At 44.4% G+C, this 23,220-nt stretch overlaps 1 protein-coding gene across 2 annotated transcripts in view; it reads left to right on the top strand.

Moving 5' to 3' along the window:
* The window catches only part of IFT81 (intraflagellar transport 81), a 135,207-nt gene extending 112,218 nt beyond the window's left edge, over positions 1 to 22,989 (top strand). For both annotated transcript variants that reach the window (XM_066603266.1, XM_066603267.1), the window contains 2 exons: positions 15,384 to 15,429; positions 22,726 to 22,989. In XM_066603266.1, the coding sequence (XP_066459363.1) occupies positions 15,384 to 15,429; positions 22,726 to 22,908 (229 nt within the window). In that variant the 3' untranslated portion in view covers positions 22,909 to 22,989. The remainder of the gene's footprint in view (positions 1 to 15,383; positions 15,430 to 22,725) is intronic.
* Positions 22,990 to 23,220: the final 231 nt, after the last annotated feature.

The following is a 23,220-nucleotide window of genomic DNA, read 5'->3' as shown; positions in this document are numbered from 1 at the left end:
AGTTAAATTTATTTTTCACATATCAGGTAATTAGCTTCAGTGTACCTTGGAAACACAGTGTGTTAGATTGCATGACTGGAGATTTGCTATTTTCAGCTCCGGAGGAAATTACATGACATTGGAAATGCCCATGATGTGGATTTGACCACCATGTATGGTAAAAGAGCTTTGCAGTCTTGATTACTACCGCAGTCATTACTAACAATGATGATACAGACGGATAAAGCCATTATCCGTTCATTTATTCATTTCTAAGCTGTATGATCTGCTTAGTAGAAAGAGCATGTTGCTGATTTAAGAGAACAGCCTGTTAGAATATAATAATTGTGAAGCTGAAATATATATATATATGTGTGTGTGTATAATATTGTATACAGCTTCACTCAGTGGTATAAAATTTGCAGATTGTTTGATAGTACTTTTGTTTCTCAGTAATTACTAGTATTCAAATTGTATTTTCATTGTCAATTATGAAATAGTTAAGCGACAAGCTTCTATTTTATTATTAACTATAGGATTAATGGGGTATTCAATGTGTTCAAAATCGCAAAACAATGCACTCACTCATAAGATGTTTATTTCCAAAATGCTCCGTTCTCCAGATATTGCAGGTATTGATTCCTTTGATTTCTATTTTGCTATGGAAACGGACAAATTCTTCTATGAAAAGGTACTTGTAGACTTCTTTCATCTAAATGTGATGGCCAGGATCTCAGCAGTGCATACACACTACCTTTCGGCCCAGCCACCAGCTACTGCCATGTTCTATTTCTTTCCATAGATGAGCAGGTAGTCTGTTTCCCTGGCAACAATCAGTAAACAACCAGAGGGGCAGAGGAATCAATATCTGATGAACGGAGCATTTTGAAAAAAAAACATCTTATGGGTGAATGCATTGTTTTGCGATTTCAAACACATTGCAACAGGATTTCCAAGATGGTAATACTCCTTTAACCCCTTAAGTGGCACGCCCGGAAATTTTCCGGGACGAGCTCCACTGCTCATAGCAACATAGCCCGGAAGATTTCCGGGCTATGTATCACTATGGGAGCTGCAAAGCACAATGCCACAAGCTGTGGCAGGGTGCTCTGCCTGCACAGACCCACATAGAGCAGTGCAGGACTTTGAAAAACCAGCAGAAGATATTGCCGATGTGCCGGCAACCTCCTGCTTTGTTTACAGGTTGCCATAGAGACCATCGGCTTGTCAGAAGCAAGCCGATGGTCTCTGTGGCAGGGAGAGCTTGCTGCTTGGCTGTCAGAGGACAGCTAGGTACCTGCTCTTAAAGCAGAGATCAGAGAAAACCTCCGATCTCTGCTGTGTTAACCCTTTACATGCTGCAGTCTATGTGACTGCAGCATGTAAAGGGCTGTCACTGCAGCATGTAAAGGGCTGTCACCATCGGACCCGGAATGTGATCAGGGGGTCCTGATGGGTCCCTGTGTAAGTCCCCTAAAGGGACAAAAAATTAAAATTAAAAAAAAAAAAAAGTTTAAAAATTATAAAAAAAATAATAAAAACACTTGTCTCCCTTTACTTTGTAAAAAATCAAAAATACAATCACACATGTGGTATCCATGCGTCGTAATGACCCAGAGAAGGAAGTTAATACATTATTTAACCCCTTAATGACATGGCCCCTTTTTTTCTTTTTTCCCCATTTCTTTTTTTCCTCCCCCATTTAAAAAAATCACAACTTGTCCCGCAAAAAACAAGCCCTTATATGGCCATGTCAATGGAAAAATGAAAAAGTTATGGCTCTTGAGACGCAACTGCAAAATTAGTTGAAATTCAATGATTAGACCATTTTAAAAAACCTGCCCTGGTGGGCATGACAGGGTGGTAGGAAACCCGCCACTCAAGCAGTTAAGCTACTTTTCGTGTATTTAAAGAACATTTTCTTTATTATTCCTGTCTCAGGTGCTTCTTAAAAGAGGACCTTTCCGTTCTTACACACTCAGACAGTGTACATTTTGAAAGGAAAGGGTTTGGGTCCTTTTAGACGAACCAAGTTTGGGGCCTGATGTAATGAGCGCCTGTATGTTGATCAGAGCTCGTCTCATATTTTTTTACAAGGGTCGAGAATCTGCTTACGAGAATGCGTGATTGTTCGTACACTTGTTCTTCCCCATAGGTCAGCTGCCGATTTTTATATTCTTGACACTTGGGCCTCATGTCCACGGGGAAAATCAGGCCCGCTCCGGATTCTCCATGGAGAATCCGTAGCGGGTCCCTCCTGCCCCGCGGACATGAGCGCTGAAAATGAGAATAAATAAGAATAAACTTACCTCCCGCCCGCTCTGGATCTCCTTTTCGCCGCGGCGTCATCTTCTCTCCGTCGCGGCCGGATCTTCTTTCTTCGGCTCGGTGGATGCGCAGGATGACGTCGGTGACGTGCCCCGCGCATGCGCCAGCCCGAAGAAAAAAGATCCGGCCGCAACGGAGAGGAGATGGCGCCGCGGCGAAGAGAAGAACCGGAGCGGGTGAGAAAATTCCGATTTTGGTCTCCCGCGGATCCGGACGGCTTCCATAGGCTTCAATAGAAGCCCGCGGGAGCCCTTCCCCACGGGAGACCCGCACGAAAATGGAGCATGGTCCAGATTTTTTCATGCTCCATTTTTTTTTTTAAATCACTTTTATTGACCATCCGCGGGTATTTATCTACCCGCGGGTGGTCAATGCATCCCTATGGGGTGCGGATCCGCGGGCAGGAGAAGAGTTAAAATCCGCTGCGGATTTTAATTCTTCTTTTGCCCGTGGACATGAGGCCTTAAAATGATCAGCCAACAAGCATTTTCTCCTTTGTCGGCTGGAAAACTTCTTTAATGTTATTTAGTTACATGGCTTCCCCAAAACATTATTTGCCAGGCCACCTGCTTAGTTACCTACATCAGGGGTTTGCAAGTCACCTATTTCAAATTGTGCCATTTCAACTGACTGCAATAACATTTTGACATAAAGTACATTTCTCGTCCGTATCATTGGGGGACCCAGCTAGACTATGGGATATAGCCACTGCCACTAGGAGGCGACACTAAGCAAAAGTGTTAGCTCCTCCCACCAGGCTATATCACCCCTGCAGGCACTCAGCTAATTAGTTTTTAGCTTAGTGTCTGCAAGGAGGCAGACAGGTCAGGTCCAGGAGGACTTATTGGCGGGCATACGGGGAGTCGGGGCTTTTCCCTGGCTTTCCTGTACTCCCGGGGAGGGCGCAGGCAGATGGTGTCTCCACCACTCTGCGGCGCCCTACCCAGCGAAGAAAAGGTGGCACGACCCTGCCTATGTGTATTGGCGTCGTTGGCCCGCCAGCAATAGGGTTCCCCCCTCTGGAGCAGCGCCCCTCTCGGACGGCGAGCGCAGGGGGGAACACTGCTGGAACGCAGATGGAGAGAAGGGAGCGTATCCAGGAGAAGGGAACGGAACTTCAAGCCTCCCTCCAAGTCTGCGGTCGGCTGCCAGAGACCCCTTCAGAGGACCCCCAGCACCTTGGAAGGTCCTGGGGAAAGGAGTTCAGGTGCATTCACTCCTTCTCTTTACCTATCTCCCCCTCTCTCCTCTGCCTAATTCAGTGCATATGGGGTTATGCAGGGTGGGGGGCAGGCTTTTAGGGTTCCAGAATGTATGGTTAGCCCGCGTGACCGACGCCTGGGTACAGGAGGTCGTCTCACGAGGGTACGCCGTCGAATTTGCAACATGTCCACGGGAGCATTTTATCAGATCCAGGATACCGAAGGACCCAGGAAAGGCAACACAGCTGCGCCAGGCAATAAAACAACTGTTGGCGCAGGGAGTAGTGGTGCCGGTGCTGGGGTGTCAGCACGGAAGGGGTTTTTATTCGAATCTCTTCATAGTTCCCAAGAAGGATGGCAGAGTCAGACCGGTCCTCGACTTAGGAAGGCTAAATCATTATGTCAAAGCAAGACATTTCAGGATGGAGTCCCTCAAGTCGGTAATAGCGTCTATGGAACCGGGGGAGTTCCTGGCGTCAGTGGATATCAGGGATGTGTACCTGCATATTCCAATTCGCGACTCTCACCAGCAGTTTTTACGCTTCGAGGTCCAGGGGAGCCATTACCAATTTGTAGCGCTGCCGTTCGGGCTCTCGACAGCCACTAGAGTCTTTACAAAGGTGCTGGCAGCGGTAATGGCACTACTCCATACAAGGGGGGTGATAGCCATCCCTTACCTGGACGACATACTGGTGAAGGCTCCAGACCAGGAAGGCAATCTAGAGAGCCTGAGAATCACACTTCAGACTTTGGAGGAATTCGGTTGGGTCATAAACCACGAGAAATCCTGTCTAGTACCAACCCAACAGTTGGAATTTCTGGGGATGGTGTTCAACACCAAGAAGCACCAGATTTGCCTGCCGCAAGCGAAAGCAGTAACACTGGTCAACAAGGTGCGCCCGCTACTTCAGGGGAGGCAAACGACCATCAGGTGTTGCATGAGAGTACTGGGCATGATGGTAGCCTCCTTCAGTTTCATTCCAGGGAGTTCCAGCATTTCATTCTGGCACACTGGAACAGGTCGCAGTGGACGTTAGACCAGCGAATCTCCATAACACCAAAGGTTCGCCTTGCCCTGAGATGGTGGACGAGTCTTAGGAGAATCCAAGGGGGTCGGTCACTGTTTCCAGGACAGTGGAGGATACAGACCACGGACGCCAGTTGTTACGGCTGGGGCGGAACTTTGGAGGGACACTCCACCCAGGGGAGGTGGTCACAAGATGAGGCAAGGCTACCGATAAACGTCCTGGAGCTGCGAGCCATCCGGCGAGCACTGCAGTTTTTCCATCCACGGCTCAACAGAAAGGATGTGAAAGTCCAGACAGACAATGCCACGGCAGTGGCATACATCAACCGGCAGGGGGGCACAAGAAGTGCGAGAACAATGACAGAGGTATCCGGCATACTCAGCTGGGCGGAGAAACATCTACAGTCCATATCGGCAGTTCACATCCCGGGGGTAGAAAACTGGGTAGCGGATGTTCTCAGTCGAAAGACAGTGGACCCCGGCGAATGGCAGCTGCATCCGAAGGTCTTTCAAGCGATATGTCAGCGCTGGGGCACCCCGGACGTGGATATGATGGCTTCCAGACTAAATTACAGGGTTCTCCCTTTCGTGGCACGCTCAAGAGATCCTCAGGCGGTAGCAGTGGATGCCCTACTGGTCTCGTGGGCAGGGTTCAGACTACCATACGTGTTTCCTCCTCTTCCACTCATTCCGAGGATATTGAAGAAAATCAAGAGGGAAGGAGGACCAGCAATCCTGGTCGCTCCGGATTGGCCGAGGCGAGCATGGTATCCAGACATAATCGAAATGTTGGCTGACGCTCCGTGGCCACTCCCAGAACGGGAGGACCTACTATCACAAGGACCAATCTTCCACCCGAATCCAAAGTCATTTTGTTTGACGGCCTGGCCGTTGAGACCACGATATTGAAAACAAAAAAACAAACAAACTGGTATTCTCGGAAGCAGTTATCCGAACTGTGGTCCACATCATCGAGAATTTATTATCGCGTATGGAGACGCTTTTTTCAGCTGGTGTGAAGACCGCCGTATACATCTCATACGTTTTTTCACTAGCAAACATTCCGGATAACGGCCCACTCTACAAGGGCGGTGGGGGCTTCCTGGGCGATTCAGCATGGAGCCTCAGCATTACAGGTATGTAGGGCAGCCACTTGGCGTCCCTGCATACATTTGCAAAATTCTATACGGTCCATACATATGCGTCAGCGGACGCTGCCCTGGGGGTAGAAGGGTTCTACAGGCGGCAGCCCCCTGACTACGGGGACCTTTTTTTCTGGGAATTCCCACCCTTTTATTTCCAGGACTGCTTTTGTACGTCCCATGGTCTGGCTGGGTCCCCCAATGATACGGACGAGAAACAAATATTTTTGGTATAACTTACCGTAAAATCTCTTTCTCGTCACGTTCATTGGGGGACACAGCACCCTCCCAAGGATTAATTTCTTTGTAGCAGGGCGGAGCCCTTTGGTCTCGGGTCACAGATGACGAGATATATATCCAGAAGACTGGTATGTCTTTACTTGGTTTACGTTAAAGTGTAAATAATTTTTTGTGTACTCCCACTGGCTGTTCCTACTGCTTGCATACAAACTAATTAGCTGAGTGCCTGCAGGGGTGATATAGCCTGGTGGGAGGAGCTAACACTTTTGCTTAGTGTCACCTCCTAGTGGCAGTGGCTATATCCCATGGTCTGGCTGTGTCCCCCAATGAACGTGACGAGAAAGAGATTTTACGATAAGTTATACCAAAAATATTCGTATTACACATTTAGAGCAGCAGTATTTTTCTACTTTTCAACATTGGTATTGCACATATCTTGTGTCTGTTTTCGAACAATCTGCAGTACTACAGACATTTATCATGGGACTTTTTTAAATAGAGGCAGCTAAATCTGGGAGGTGCCCCTATACAATTCAAAGATATCCAATTGGTGCAGAAAGTATCAGTCTGTGTGGGGACACATCCCTTTGATGATGGAAATTGTGATTCTCAGTTGTCACATTAGTCATATGTTTCAAAAGAAATGATATAAGAACAGCACAATGCAGAGTTTTGAGAAAAAGTCCCCAGAATTGTAATTTCATGGGGAGTAATACATATTTACCAAAAAAGGCATGTCTACAGAGTTGACAGAGGTATTACTGTATCTTAACGCCACTAGAAGCTAGAGGTTTGACAGGAGGAACGCCCCTCTCACACCCCTAGCATCTGATAGGGTCAAGCCTGCAAGGTACTAGCAGCACGCTGTGGATCAATGTCAGCTGGCCCTGCTGCATTAGGCAGACAGTTCGTTGTATTCTTTGCCTTATAAAATAATGTGAGGCAGCAGGGCCAGCAGAAATGGTTGGAAACACAGCAGCATCTCACCTGTGTCCCGGCCGGAATTTGTGCCATGTATCCCACCCGGCTGCCGGCCTGACGCCTCCATCCTTGCAGCAGATGTGAGGTCCGTCCCTACCGCCGCCTGCCTACCGGCGGCTCCGAGTTCCGTGGGGGCCGTCGGCTCCGAGTACCGTGGCGGCCGCCGGCTCCGAGTTCCGTGGCAACCGTGTGCTCCATGGCGTCCGGCGACCGTGTGCTCCGTGGCGTCCGGCGACCGTGTGCTCTGTGGCGGCCACCCGCTGTGTGCTCTGTGGTAGCCATCTGCTGATAATTAAAGAACATTCCCCTGCGCTAACACCTAAAGTTCCTGGTTCCGCACTGACAGGGAAGCTACTATCTGGCTGCAGCCCCGGCGGCCGCTATATGCCTTTTGTAACTTTGTTTAGTGCCTTTCCTGGACCTTTTGGCCAAGAAGCTGCGCAGCCAATCACCCTTAGGGGGCGTCATCCCCCTGTCAATCTTGACTCCACCGGCTATTGCTGGTGGTGTCAAGATACACTAATACTGTTGACAGATCCTGTTAAAGGGGTTTTCAGGGAATTTACTGTTGAAGAACTATTCTTAGGTTAGGTCATAATGTCAGCGGGGGTCCACCGCTTGGGATCCTTGACTGTCAGCTTAACCTCTGTCAGTGCAGCAGGGCTAGACATCTGCATCGGCATCAGAGTCTGAAGTATAATAAAAGGCATTGCTGCTCAGGATAGGTCATCAGTAGAAAATTAGTCACTTGGCCTATTTTGGATCCAAAGGCGCAACAATTTTTGGGGGATTTTCATTGCCACTTTTCAAAAGCCATAACTTTTTTTTGTTGTTGTTGACGTGGCTTGCTTTTTTGTAGCGAACTACAGATTTTATTAGTACCATTTTTTGGGGTACATATAATATATTGCATATTCTTTTTTTTTTTTTTTTGAGGTCAGGGAGAAAAAACCCCGTAAATTTTACCTTAATTCTACATTAATAATGCAGCATAAATGACCTGATACATTTTTGTCTGCGGGTCAGTACGATTACGACAATACCAAGATCATACTATATATTTCTTTGTAGTTTTTTTTTTCACTTTTTACACAATAAAATACCCTTCGTAATCCCCCTATTCTTATTAAATACCTACAATAAAACCTTTTTTTTGCATCCCTGCCTTCAAAGACACATAACTTTTTTTTCCCACTAACAAAGCTTTGTGAAGGCTTGATTTATACGTGATGAGCTGTAGTTTTTATTGGTACCATTTGGGGGTATATATGGCTTTTTTGATCACCTTTATTGTGTTTTTTGAGAGGTGAAATAAACAAAAAAAGCATTTTGGGTTAGTTTTTCCTTCTTTTTTTTTTTTTATATAAAAGTGTTTGCCTTGCAAGATTAAAAGTGTGTTTACTTGATTGTACAGGTTTTTATGGATGCGAAAAAACCAACATGGGTCTTTCTTTTTCTTTTTTAAACAGAGATCGGTGCGCAAAAAAAATGTTTAGTTTTTTTTTGCTATTTATTTATTTTTACATTTTTTATGTCCCTGTAGGGGACTTAAACTTGCACTTCTTGTAAATCTTTAATTCAGTGATTGCATGGCAGAGGGCCAATGACCTCACAGGGCGCTCTCACTCTGTAAACCCTATACACGCCATGAATGATCAATATTGATTGCGGCATGAAAAAGGGGTTAACAGCAGGGATCAGTGTTCTCATTGATCCACGCTGTTGCAGCGGAAGGCCAGCTATCACTCATATCTGGATTGTACTGCGCTATCAATGGGATGTAGATGTTTGTTCATTTGCAGGAACTGCTTCCTAGTCAGAACATACATTTACGCCATGGGGCAGGAAGGCATTGAGTAGGAGAACAGCCCGAAGCCCCACCCCCGGATAACACAGTTGGCTTTTATATATTGAGACACTATATTGTTTGTTTCCCCTATATCAATGTTTTCCAAACTCCAGTCCTCATGACTTCCCCAACAGGTCAGGCTTTTCATAGTATTGAACAAGTGCTGTAATTATTTTCAGTTTCTCAGGGCTCCTACACACTGGTAACATAACATAGTATGTTAGGCTGAATGAAGACAATGGCTCTCAGCCATTGAATGACATCTGAGTGCTGCCTGTGATTGATCACAGCGCTCAGCCAATCAGAGGCAGCGCTTTCTGGAGGTGAAAATTTTTCAATCCCCGGCCACCAGAATACAGAAGAACACTGACTGGGATGGGGAGAAGAGCCGGAAAGCGCTTCTAGGTGAGTTAAGTTTTATTTTTCCTACAGCTAGGGATGATTTTTAGGGTAGACCCCATTGAAAGCAATGGAATATCATCACGGTCCTCTGTGACAGCTTTGGCAGGGGAGTCCTTCATGTCCTCGAGGAGTCCCATCATCACTGAACACTGGTGACAGTGCTGTCACAGTGTTCAGTGATGAGGGGACACCCCACGGCGATTAACGGAACCCTCCAGAAGTCCCCTCATCCCCTGTCACCTCTGTAACATCACACAATGTCTTTACGCGCAGCACAGATCTTACCGGCGCGCATTATAGGCACGCAGTCCTATCTTTTGCAGGTGCGAGTATTTTGCGCCTCTATGAAATGGACATGTGAACACTTCATAGGAAACCAATGGACCAATGGAAACTAATAGACACAATTTTTTTGCGCACATAGGTGTGCAAAAAAAATCGCTCATCTGACCGCAGCCCTAATGTAGTCTGTTTATTACAGATTTTCTACGTCGAAAATTTACAGCAAGCTGCAGTGCAGATCAAGGAGATGGAGTTCACAAACAGCAGAATAAATGTGAAGTACATTGTACTCCTGTCTGTTGTGGAATGTTGCCGCAGATTTCAGCCATTGTAACATAAGAGAACATCTGTAGCATGTAACATGATTTTTTTCCTCTGTGTGTGAACATCTTATAGGCTCATTAAAGGTACTCTTAGGCAGGACAACTGTAGGTGCATAAGCGCCCAATAGCCATTAGGTAAATAGAGGTGGAGCGCCAGAGATCGCTTCTGGCTACCCGCTTTCATTCACTGCAAAAGTGCAACCATTCAAAGATTGAACGAGTGCTGCTTCCCCTGAGCGAGAAGTCGCTGACTAGTTACTTTGTTTTTTTTACTGAGTTGAAATGAAGCAACTAGCAACTACTGAGTGATCTCTCACTAAGGGCCTGGTCACTGGCTGTGTGTATACGGGATGACTATCACAGCAAATCGTTGTTTCAAGTGATTAAGGCGATAATCTTCCTGTGTGAAGCTACCTTTACTGTGCTTTATCCATCAATGACCTTGATTGTGTACCTCTATTTTTTTATCTTATGAGTCACATTTAACTGGAAGTTGATCAGGAGCCACACCATAAATGTATTGTCAAATTACCAGTTAGGGACAACTGGTTTAAACTCTGTGTTCATGGAAAACCTAATCTTTTTACTTATTACCCTTTCTTAGTTGGACAATCAGTCATGATTTAGTACTATGGGCAATTCCCAGCTTTTTTTTTTGCTTTTGTTTTTATATCTCTCCCTTATTGTTTGTAAGCAGGTGCATAATAGACATGACAGGCGATCATGGAGTGAGTAATAGAAAAAAAGAAAGCCATGTACTGGATGAATTAGGCCCAATGTCCACTTGCACGTATGGATTCCACTGCTGAATCCTGCAGTGGAATCCGTGCATGCCCGCGGACATGGGGAGGAAAAGACATTTTCTTACCTCTCCGGATCCAGCGAGGGTCTCCTCCGTCATGGCCGGATGTTCTTTCTGATCTGCGGCCCGTGGTCGCTTGTGCAGTGTGAGTGGATGCGTTGTCTTGCAGGAACAAGATTCCTTTGGACAGCTTGCCACGCCTTTTGGCCTTCAGAGCTGCCTTCAATTGGTCCAAAAGTTCAATGTAATACCTTGCATTGATGGTGGAACCATTTTGAAGTTAGTCTACTAGCAGCACGCCATCCTTATCCCAGAACACAGACACCATCACCTTAGTGTATGATTTTTGCACCCTGAACTTCTTTGGGCGAGGAGAACCACTGTGACTCCACTCTATGACTCCTCCTTGGTTTCAGGGTCATACAAATAAATCCAGGTTTCATCCATAGTTACCAGTCGATCCAGGAAGTTCTTATCAGTCCGGAAACGCTGACAAATGGACCGGGAAGTTTTCACTCGCATGCTTTTCTGATCTGTTGTCAAACATTCGGGGACCCAGTTTGCAGATAGCTTTTTCATGTTCAAATGTTGATGGATAATGACACAAACACGTTCACGAGAAATCCCCATGATGTCTGCTATTCCTTTAGCTGAAATTCGCAGATTCTCCAGTATGATAACATATATTAGACACATAAGGCTTTCATGTAATGTAACATTCGTTACCATAGAAACAAAAAAAAAAAACCAAAGACTTATCAGCACCCCCTCGTACCTGACAAAAGAAGGCCACTCACTCAAACTCACAGATCAGGCAAGGAAGGCATTAGCCAGAGATTCAACACAGACACCAATGATAACTCAAGGGGTCTGGTCACACACATTTGAAGAGGTGGAATCTGCTTTGAAAATGCACAGCATAAACTAACATCCTACAGATTTACAATCCGCATCACATGTCAATTTAGCTGTGAACTTTGTGCAATTTTTTTCCATACCATGTTGATGAGACTTCTTATATCATATTCACATGACTTGTATTATAAATGCTACGGATTGTTTGTGGGGAAATTCCACACCATTTATGCCCCATGTGAACATATGCTGAAGGAGCTCTGAAGATCCACAGTGGAGATGGAAGTATCTGTCCATAGGACCACTCTACCCCATACACTCCACAGAGTGAGGTTTTATGGAAGAGTGACCAGAAAACACATGGAAGAAGGTGCACTGGTTAGATGAGACTAAGAGTCCTTTTACATGGGCTGAGAAATGGTTCAGATTCCCGCAATCGGTGAGAATCTAAATGATTATCGCTTAGTCTAAATGCATGTATGACCGAATGACAATCGATAAATTCGTTCATCATTCAGTTTCTGCATGCATAAAAACTGAACGATGGATTGGTCCATATAAACAGGCAGTTGATCTATGAATGACTGCCTGTTTACTGTGAATGGAGATGGGCAGCCAGAATGATCTCCGTCCTGCTCCGACCCCATTCATTAGTGATCATCGTTCCTGTGTAAAAGCACAAGAGCGATTATCGCTGGGATGACCTGTTGCCATCTGTGTCTGACAGGTCATCTCATGTAAATGCACCTGAGATTGAACTGCTTAGCCATTATGTGAAACACTATGTGTGGTGCAAACACAACACTTCCCATCACCCCAAGAACAGCATTACCACAGTGAAGCATGGTGGTGGCTGCATCATGCTGTACGGATGCTCAACAGCAGGGATTGAAGGAAAGATAGATGGTATTAAACACATGGTAATTCTTGTGGAAAACCAGTGTCAGGCTGCCAAAGATTTGAAACTGTGATCGAGGTTCAACTTCCAGCAGGACAAGGACCCTAAACATACTGCTAAAACTACACTGGATGGGTCTAAGGGGAACATTTAAAAATATTACAATGGTCTAGTCACTTTGAGGACCTCAATACAATTGAGAATCTGGGGCATGACCTGAAGACTTCTCTACACCAATACAACCAATCTTATTCAAAGGGTTGGAAGAATGAGAAAAATCTCATTTGCTAAACTAATAGAGATATACCCCAAGAGACCTGCATATGTAATTGCAACAAAAGGTAAACAAAGTATTAACTTTCAGCTAGTGAATACTTATGGACTTAAAGGGGTAGTCTCGTTAAATCAAGTGGGGTTATACACTTCTGTATGGCCATATTAATGCACTTTGTAATATACATCGTGCATTAAATATGAGCCATATGGAAGTTATTCACTTACCTGCTCCGTTGCTAGCGTCCCCGTCTCCATGGTTCCGTCTAATTTAGCTGGCGGCTTGCTTTTTTAGACGCGCTTGCGCAGTCCGGTCTTCTGCTCTGAGCACAAGCCGCTTCAGCGTGCTCGCCGCTACAGCTCTTCTGCGCATGCGCAGACGAGCTGTAACTTCTCGGGAGCGCGCTGGAGCGGCCATTCTGCTACCATCCTCTCTTAGAGAGGGGTGCAGAAACTTCAGCAGCTCAGACCAGCCCAGCAGCCCTGCCGTGAAGCCGCCCATCCGTCCATGTAAGTGAGGGGTCGGGGGTTATGTGTGCGCAGGGGGGAATGTACCGCTGTGGCCCCGGGGCCTACCGCTGTGGCCCCGGAGCCTACCGCTGTGGCCCCGGAGCCTACCGCTGGGCCCCGGGGCCTACCGCTGTGGCCCCGGGGCCTACCGCTGGGGAGCCGAGGCCTAGCGCGGGGGAGCCGGGGCCTAGCGCCGGTTACCTGCTGCCTGGCGGTGGGTGACTGTGGCCCAAGAGCGTGTGCCGTGGTCGGCCGCGTTCAATCCCGAGGCCCGGTCGGTGGCTGTGGGGTCCGGTCGGCGGCTGCGGGGCGTCTGGTTGTCAGGGAGACACAGCTGGTAGCGTCTCGGGAGCGCGCACGTCGGGCTACAGCAAGCGACGGGAAAAGAGCCGGCGGCCATCTTGGGGAAACTTTTTATAAGTTGCTGAAACGCTGGAACTGTAAGTAGAAACCGGCTAGAAAAGTCATTTACACGGGTGCTTAGTAATGTTTGCTTAATAAGGGGGACTGGGAAAAAAAATAATTTCACTGCTTCCTCGAGACAACCCCTTTAAGTTATGTTTCTTATCTTGATTAATGTTGATGGCACAATAAAAAATATTTAGCACCTTTCAAATGGTAGGTATGTTTTGTATATCAAATAGTACAAACCCTCCAAAAATCCTTTTTAATTCCAGGATGCTATGCGACAAAACAGGAAAAACATCAAGAGGGTGAATACTTTTTTAAGGCACTGTATGTCTCTTCTTAGTAATTCCATGTCGCATTGTTGTTATAGTACTATGATGTAATATCTTTCTATACATTTTGAGAGCGTCATTCCCATGTGAAAGGGTGGAACAATATATAGAAAGTATGCGTTACATACTTTGGTCATTTCATTGGGATTGAGCACTGGACTAATGTGAAATGCTGCACAAGACTAGAAAATGACAGAATGTTTCCATGACAACTTCCTACACAGAAGTTTGCCCACATGACGACTGCAGATAGAAATTTGTCTGTGTCACCATTTTAGTGTAGATCTTTATCTATTGATATGACATGCAGCATCATAGTTCTTTTTTTTTATTTACCCTGGGCCTGTTCTATCTGACTCCACCTTAATTGTTCCCACATTGCAATTTGTTCCAAGAACCTGTCAATATAAGCTGTTTGGAATGTTTTCCTAATATACGTACTTGTAAGTTTATGATCCTCCATTCCTGTAATACAAAGAGCCATTCTCCTAATCCCTGAAAATCTCAGTCCCCTAATGGGTACAAGAGATTGAACGTATGTACATGAGGAAGGAGGAAGTTCTACACACTGAGAAATACAGCAGTGGGTATTTCTAAAGTATATTATAGTTCTAGACAAATTAAATCACTTGTGCTGCTATTTTCTTAGTTAATTTTTTTAAAGGGTCACTCCGGAGAGAACATATTTTTCCAACCCTGTCTTTTTTAACCTGATTGCCTGTCACTCTCTGGAGATCTCCTCTGTGTATTGCAGCCACTTCCATGCCATGCCACACCTGTCCGATACTTATCAGGCACTATCTTGAGAGTGAGATTTTCTTTTTACTTTCACTTTAAAATCAATCCCATGATGCATCAGCTTAGGGGCTGTACCATTTCTACCTGCTGGTGGGACAGTTTAGTTATTTCTTTCTATATTCACCTAATTAGGGTACAGACCATACGTATCCAGTCAAGAGGATGAGATGTGATCTCCTCTATTATAACTGTATGACAGGAGCTGTGTGGTCATCATCAGTAACTGTGACTTGAGTGCCTGTGTCCCCTTGTAGACCATCAACTTGTAGACTATTTCTGTGCTAGGATTCATGCAGCAGCATAACACAGACTGAGAAATTGACTAGTTTCAGAAAGCATAAACCCAAGTAGATCTGAGCTGGTCAGAATTGAGATCACATGACCATCTGAGGAAAAAGAGGCCAGGAGTTTCAGTTAGGAAAAAATAGCTAACCAATGTAATACTAACATTTTCCAGGGAGATAGCTACATAGTGAATGAAAAAAAAAATCAGCAGAGTGGCCCTTTAAGTGGATACAATTTTGTTTTTTTTTAGTTCCCATGGATACCTACACACAGGCTTTATTTATTATACTCTGAAACCATCTGTCCATAAAAAGTAAATAAACTGAAAGCTTGCATAACTGTTATACAGTGAATCATGTTTTATTTGTTGAAACTGGAAAACTAATTTTATGTATATACTGGTTAGCAAGACATCATGTCAGATTGTTATTATAATAACTCTGCTATATGTGTGTTTTATCTTTTAGGGACCAATATTCAAAGAATATTCAAGAGCAAGAAAATTTGGGAAAGGTAAAAAATACTTTTAATGCCTCTATAATATACTGCATAACTGTTTTTAAATTTTGCCTTTTGTTTTAGCCCTCACCTTCACATACATACAGCTCATAAAAGCAATCAGTGTGTTTACTACTGTAGGATTAAGTTTGCTTATATAGTATTAAAATAGTTCATCTTAACATTTTTGGGTTTATTTAATGGATTTTGCTTCTTCCAAAGCTATGAATAGTATTCTAATGTAGAATGTATAAAAACGTCTGTTTGTAATATGATCCTTCCAAGCGGGGCAATCCAGGATGTTTAATTAACCATTTGTTAATTGTGTATAGCAGAATAGAAGTGTTTTGTATCTTGTAAAGTACAAGGATGAAGAGGGCTTGCAATAATAAATTACTATTAAAGGGAAAGTGTTTGTGTATGTTGCTTGCAGTCTTTTTTCCTGTGCTAGAAATTGGACACTTAACTTTTCCTTTCCTATTCTGTATAGTACAGTGATGGTGAAAGCCTAAAATACCCGTCAAACATTTCCTTTTACAGTAAAAATATGAGTTCCTGGAGTTCCTTCGTATGCTCTTTTTGGTTTGACAAGTAGTGTGATTGACAGAAGTGTTTCTTTAGTTACAGATTAGTAGATGCAAAGGAAAATTGTGGTTAGTGTATTTTAAAACTGATGGTTTAATTTTTAACCTTTTCTCGTCTATGATAAAAGCTGGAAGTGAACACTGTCACATGTTTAGTCCTCTGTTTAAAACTCATTTATACATACTAGGAGACTTTTTCATGCACATAGGCATGAAGCCTATTTAACAGTGCATATATTTGATATGGTTCCTTAGTATGGAGACAGGTGTTTTTTGTGCACTGCTATACAAACTCTGATGGGTACCGTATGCATGTACTGTAGGCTGTTATATGAAATCAGTCCTACTAAGGTAGAGTAGCATCCCCATATTACCTATAAGGAACCCCTATTATGGCTCTGTACAAAACGGAGTTCATGACATTTTGGAATGAACACAGAAAAATCTATAGTCCGTCCGTGCGTGTGGTTTTGCTACAACAGAGAATGGAAGTTTTGTTGTCTTTACATTTCCACCCTAAGGCTGCCTGCAGATGGCCAGATTTGCATTGCCGAATTTGGAGCAGGCTTCCGCCTCTGGATTCCGCAGCAAATACATGCCATACCATGCTATGGAAAAGCGAATTTTTTTCCTGTCCACGAGCAGAAATCAATAACGATTTTCAGCTTGCAGGGGAAAAATCGCAGCATACTTTCTAGGCGGATTCCATGCTGATGGCTTCCATTGAACTCAACGGAAGCCGTCTGACCCAAAGCCCTTACGCAATCCTCATTGCGGAAAGGTCGCGAGATCCGTATCATCGCCTAGTGACGGCGCGGCATTATCTGTACTGCGCATCTGCACCGACGCGACGGCCGGCACATCCGCAATACAGACAAGAAGACTTTGGATAGATACACAGGGGCCACCGGCCGGGCACTGGGTCGAATTCCGCAGCGGTATCCCGCATGTGGAATCCGATCCAGTCGTGTGCAGGCAGCCTTATTGATTTGCTTGTTTTTCCATTGGATTGTACAGATAATGGGTCACATTGAAGGTAGAAATAATTCTGGAATGATTCATCTTTTTCAGATTTTTTAACATGACAAAAATATGGCATTTTAACAGGGGTGTGTAGACTCTTTATATCCACAGTACATGAGGCCATTTGCAATAGCCATTATTGTATAAAACCTTGTGGCAATATATTTTGGAAAATGTTGCTGTATAGTATACCTAACCTACTAAAACAATTTTCATATACCCTGTTGAAGAGTTCTTAATTAATTAATTAATTAATTAATTCAGAATCCTTTTGTTTTGGCCAAAGTGGAGAGTGGCTGCAAGGTACACCACTAGCTCTGGAGTAGCTTTTAGATATCCCAACGAGATGGAGGAACATGGCAGCAACAGTCCGGTAGGTGAATGAAAATTAGCTTTGACTCTCTATACACAGCACAGTTCTGTGCTTCATTGCCCTTTCTTCAAGTAGTAAAAAGTAAAGCATGTTGTATATAGAGAGTCAACTAAGCTACTTTTCCTTCAACTATAAGACGTTTGTTTGCTTCTCTGATGTTCCTTCTTCCCTTAGGGATACTTGACAGCGATTTATCTTACCCAACATGGCCCCGACACAGTGATCCTCTGACATCGGCAGCTTCTGTCAGACAAGCACATACTGGGGTTGTGCCCAGCAGCATTGCACAACCCCCTAAGGTGAGCCAGTTTCATCACCACTGTCTGCCCTATGCCCAGACTTATTAACACTCTGAGCACCACATTGTGCCTCTCTTCTCTCCCTTTGTTCCAATTTGCTGTTTAGCTCTGGAAGACCTGTCCTGCTTTACACAGACTAACCATTTCTCACCACAGACACGCTAAAGACACTCGTTGTCGACCTCATCCATTCCCTATTTGATTACTGTAACTCACTGCTCATTGGCCTTCCCTGAACCAGATTTCCCCCTCTCCAATCCATACTAAATACGGTAGCTAGACTAATTTTCCTATTCAGCTGCTTCTCAGATGCCTCTGCACTATGTCAGTCATTGCACTGGCTACCCATCCGCTACAGAACTAAATTCAAGCTTATCACCCTCACCCACAAAGCTCTCCATGGCGCTGTGCCACCATACATTGCCTTCCTCTTGTCCATACACCACCCAGCCCGCACACTCCGATTAGCCAACACATTGAGATTAAACACCCCTCTAGTTCAATCCTCACATGCTTGCCTCCAGGACCTCACTAAGGCAGCATTGGTCCTCTGGAACGCACTACCCCAAAACATCCGGACAATCCCTGACGCATTGAACTTCAGACACGCCTTAAAAATGCACCTCTTCAGGGAGGCATACCAAATCTCTTGATCTATTCCCCCACACCCACAACATACCCTCTGCCCCTCAATTTGGCTCCCTGCACCTTTCACTTTGCCTATTGTATACATCTTCTGCCCCTGTACCTCCTTATCACCCCCACTGTTCTGTTTCCTAATAATTAAATACCGTCTGTAATTTTTGCACTGTTTTGTGCTCCCCCGTGCCTCGTCTCCTGCCCCTTTATCTCCTGAACCACCCCCACCCCGTCTCTCCCCAAATAAGTGTATACCACATGTAATTGTCTTGTCTGTGTTCCCCCATGTTTTGAAAGCGCTGCGGAAATAAATTGGAACTATACAAATTAAGATTCTTATTATTGATGTGAATGGGCACTGTGTAATGCTTCATTTGTGGTGGTATTGCAGAGAAATTGAATACTTACTGCCAGGCCTCCTTACACATTATATCTGATGTCTGGAGGCCCTAGCAGGGGAGAGTTCATGATCAACTTATTATCAAGGTACCTTTCTAAAAAAAACATGGATTGTCCAAAAGGACAACCACTCTAAAGCTGGTTGTGTCCATCCCGATCCATATGCCGTATAAGGCTAGGTTCACATGGGACGGATTTCTAGTGGAATTCTCGCGGATTGGTCGGACCGAAAATCCGCTAGAATTCCGCTGGAAAGCCGCAGCTACGGGTTTTGGAGCAGCTTCGCCACCTGCATTTCATGGAGAGAAGAGAGGCCGCTGTGGGGAAAAAAAAGAATTGACATGCTGCGTATTTAATTTCCGCACCTCATGGCCGTTTCCACACCGTTTGTCTGCAACAGACTGGCCACAGAGTTTGGATGAGATTTTCGCAAAATCTCGTCCACTTTGCTAGCTGACAACGGGATTAGGAGCCACAGGTGGACAATCCGCATGGAAATTCTGCAGCAAATCCGTCCTGTGTGAACCCAGCCTTAAGGTGTGTAAACATCTGTCATTCCCACTCTATTAACCCGAGTAGAGTACCGCTATGGACGAGTGGCTTGTGCTCTAGTGGACACAGCGCAGTTATGTATTACATGGCCACTTGTTTATTTTGACAGCTGCAGTTTCCTTCCCTTGACGATAAGCGTCTGTTTGTAGGGTTTTCGGAAGTCACACCTGTAATGATCAGTGATTTCCAGAGCAGTTTTTTTGAAGCAGTGCCTTCAAAGAGGATTATTACCCAAAAAGTAAAAACTACTCTGTACTAGTACATTTGAAGTTAGTTGATTTTGTGTATTATGTAAACAAATTGTTAAGATCACAGAAAAACTCCACACTGCAGCATATCACTTTTCTAAAACGCTACTAATGTTACTGCATGTGTCCTGGAAATTGCTTGTAAATGACAAATTATGTATAAAAGAAACGTTTTACACACAACTTGTTAGTACACATTGTTTAAAAACGGTTTCCCTCTTAATAAAATGACTAAACAGTGCGGGAGTCTATTTTCCTAACTCTATTTTTAGTAGTCAGGCCTTTATCATAACCTAGAGCAACTGTAGCTAGTACTTGCTGTACTCTTCAGATAATGTCTGTTTCCCATGCCCTCTGTTGGATAAACCAACTTTTCTCAAGTTTTAAAGCCATATGATTGTTCTATGAAACCCCTAGTTCTCTAGTGCAGACTGTGAGAAACAGGCATTGTGCTGGCTTTTGGGTAGAGGCAAAGAGTCGTGACGTCAGCAGAGGTTCCTGCAATGATTCATTAACTGTAATGTGATCCTTGTCGGTTGCATTTCATATAAATAATGGAAAGTCACTCTCCATGGAGATGTTGTGCACATACAACGCCTTTTTCATCATCCCAATTATAAGTCACACCTGTTCTTCAGATTGCACTGTAATCCTATTAGGGAAAGGCAGGTTCTGGCAGTGTTAAGCTTCTATGTTTGTATCTGCGGTTGGAACATACTATCCACATTCTTATGCACAAATGAATAGTTGCTTTAGTACAGTAGCAAAACCAAATAGCCACATTGTATGAATAAGCGCATTCAGAAATATATCTTTGGTGGTAATATCACTATATATAGCAAAAGTCATGCTGGCGTCATCAAGTGTGAAATTGAATAAACCAGGCAAAATGAACATGATAAAACACAACAGTATTTTTCCTCATTGACATTATGTACAGAATAAGAAGATGGTTTAATGTTGAAATTGCTCATAAATAAGTGCAGAAAAGGAGGCGGTAAAAAAGCCCCTTTACGTCAATAATCTCAGTCATTTGGAGTTATTAATAAGCTCCATTTAGAAGGGACGAATTTTGGGCAAATGATGCCCAACACTCGTCCCCGCACATACTTGCTCTCGTGCTACTACACAGGAGCTAGTATCACTGGCTCACAGCGGGAAAGCTAGGGGAGATTTCTCTCCTTGCGCTCCCCCTCCCCTCTCCATTGACTTTACATAGCAGCTGTTCAATACTGAACGGCTGCTATTTACACTGAACGATGCGCAATCAGCTCATTGTCCATCGTTTATGCAGTATGAACGATGGACAATCAGCTGAACGATCATCATTCAGTGTAAATAGCAGCCGTTCAGTATTAAACGGCCACTATGTTAAGTCAATGGAGAGGGGCAGTGGAGCGTGAGGAGTAAAATCTCCTGCAGCCTCCCCGCCCCCTGCTGGTCGCTCTGTAAGCAAGCCAGCTATACTAGCTCCCGTGCAATAGCACAGGAGCGAGAGTCTGTGGGGACGAGTGTCGGGCATCGTTTGCCTCACATTCGTCCCATCTAAATGGAGCTATAGGCTGTAAGTCTGCATGGTGCACTACACATACTTTGTGGCCTGACACTCTAAGTATAGTGCTAAGCAGCCGCCCTCCTCAGTATAAGGAAGGTGTGTGAGTGGTTGTTCATCAGTACCTGGCTGTCTGCATGTTGAGGGATGTGGTCCTTTTACCAATCCTCTTGTATCAGTAGATTGGTAAGTATTGTGATTATTTTGCTGTATATTTCCTTTTTCAGTGATTTTTCACTTCGCACACACCAAATGATTTCTCCTGAAGCCACTTGTATCCTGGTGCTTGTGTGGAGCATACTGTTTTTTCTTGTACTTCAGTTTAAGCTGTTTAATTTAATTCAATAAAAATTGAATGAAAATAAAACAATCACAGAACATGTTATGTTAATCATTTTTTTCCCCATAAATCAATAGTACAACCAAAGACGAGAAACTTTTTTATATATCGCATTGCAGAAAATGGCCTCTTTCTCCACTTATCAGTCAGTTCTTGTACTGATCTATATACAGAAGTCTGTTAAAGGGGTTGTCCCGCTCCGAAACGGGTTTTTTTTTTTTTAAACCCCCCCCCCCCGTTCGGCGTGAGACAACCCCGATGCAGGGGTTAAAAAAACCACCCGCACAGCGCTTACCTGAATCCCGGCGGTCCGGCGTCTTCATACTCACCTGCTGAAGATGGCCGCCGGGATCCTCTGTCTTCATGGACCGCAGGGCTTCTGTGCGGTCCATTGCCGATTCCAGCCTCCTGATTGGCTGGAATCGGCACGTGACGGGGCGGAGCTACACGGAGCCCCATTCAGAAAAGAAGAAGACCCGGACTGCGCAAGCGCGGCTAATTTGGCCATCAGAGGGCGAAAATTAGTCGGCACCATGGAGACGAGGACGCCAGCAACGGAGCAGGTAAGTATAAAACTTTTTATAACTTCTGTATGGCTCATAATTAATGCACAATGTACATTACAAAGTGCATTATTATGGCCATGCAGAAGTGTACAGACCCACTTGCTGCCGCGGGACAACCCCTTTAACTGAGAGATCAAGTTAGAGCTGCAGCCCACGGAAGTCTATGGAGAGGAGAGGGGAAGACGGAGGCAGGGGCAGAGAGAGACATACATGCAGCTTCTTAGTAAGTTTTCTATCTTGCCCCCATGCTGGATTCACAGCTACACTGCTCAGTACTGCGGTTTAATGTCCTCCGTGCTGCTTCTTAAAGTGTACTACAGAAAAATAGTGTTAGGGGAGCAACATCTCCTCTTCTCTCAGTGGTTTGCCGCTGGTAGCTTCCACTCTGATGGACTCAATGTCACTAGAGAATTCTGCATGGTAAGTATATCACCACCTACAGCTGTTATCATTGATTATTGGCTGCTACCTCATCCGCAGCCCATATTTCTGCAAAAACTTCAGTCCTCCCTGGAGTTGAACAACATCCAAAGTGACAGCCAGGATTGATTACTTTAGAGAAGGCGTTGTCCAGTTGAGAGAGTCCCTTAAGCCGGATGCCATTCAGTGATTAGGTAGTGTGCTAGTTCGGTATAGTACAACTAACGTTACTGACGTTTACACACAAATTAAAAAGCATCACATTCTTGAGAATACTGCTCATGGCCTTCTGTTTTCTTTTTTTTTTGTTTTACAGAAATTAAGAGAGAAACAAAAATCTATACGAGAAAGCCATGGGCCTAACATGAAACAGGTGAAGATGTGGAAAGATTTTGAACAACTGATGGAATGTAAGAAAATGTGTTTTCTGAAACAGCAAAACCAATCTTCAACCGAGCGCATTATTCAAGAAGGAGGAGAAGACCGGCTCATATTATAAACAGTTGTTTTTAAATTACTGTATATCTATATTACTGACTTCAATTGTATGTGTGTGCATATAATAAATCAGCATGTGAAACACATTCGAGTCAGAATTAGCAATAGTGTATCATGTTCACCAAAGCAATGTTCTAGTGGTCCATGAATCCAGTAGTTCATATACACAGTAGATTGTGCATAGGCAATGTTGTGTTCATGATCTGAACAAGTCTTCGTACAACTCAGTAAGTACAGCTGGTTCATCTGGGACTGGTTTTCCAAGTGGTGAATGTTGTCGTGACACGAGCATGACAAGTGCTTCAGTATGAGC

Source organism: Eleutherodactylus coqui, chromosome 5, assembly GCF_035609145.1.
Source record: "Eleutherodactylus coqui strain aEleCoq1 chromosome 5, aEleCoq1.hap1, whole genome shotgun sequence".
In the NCBI taxonomy this organism is placed as follows: Eukaryota; Metazoa; Chordata; class Amphibia; order Anura; family Eleutherodactylidae; genus Eleutherodactylus; species Eleutherodactylus coqui.
This window is presented reverse-complemented; position numbering and strand designations above follow the sequence as displayed.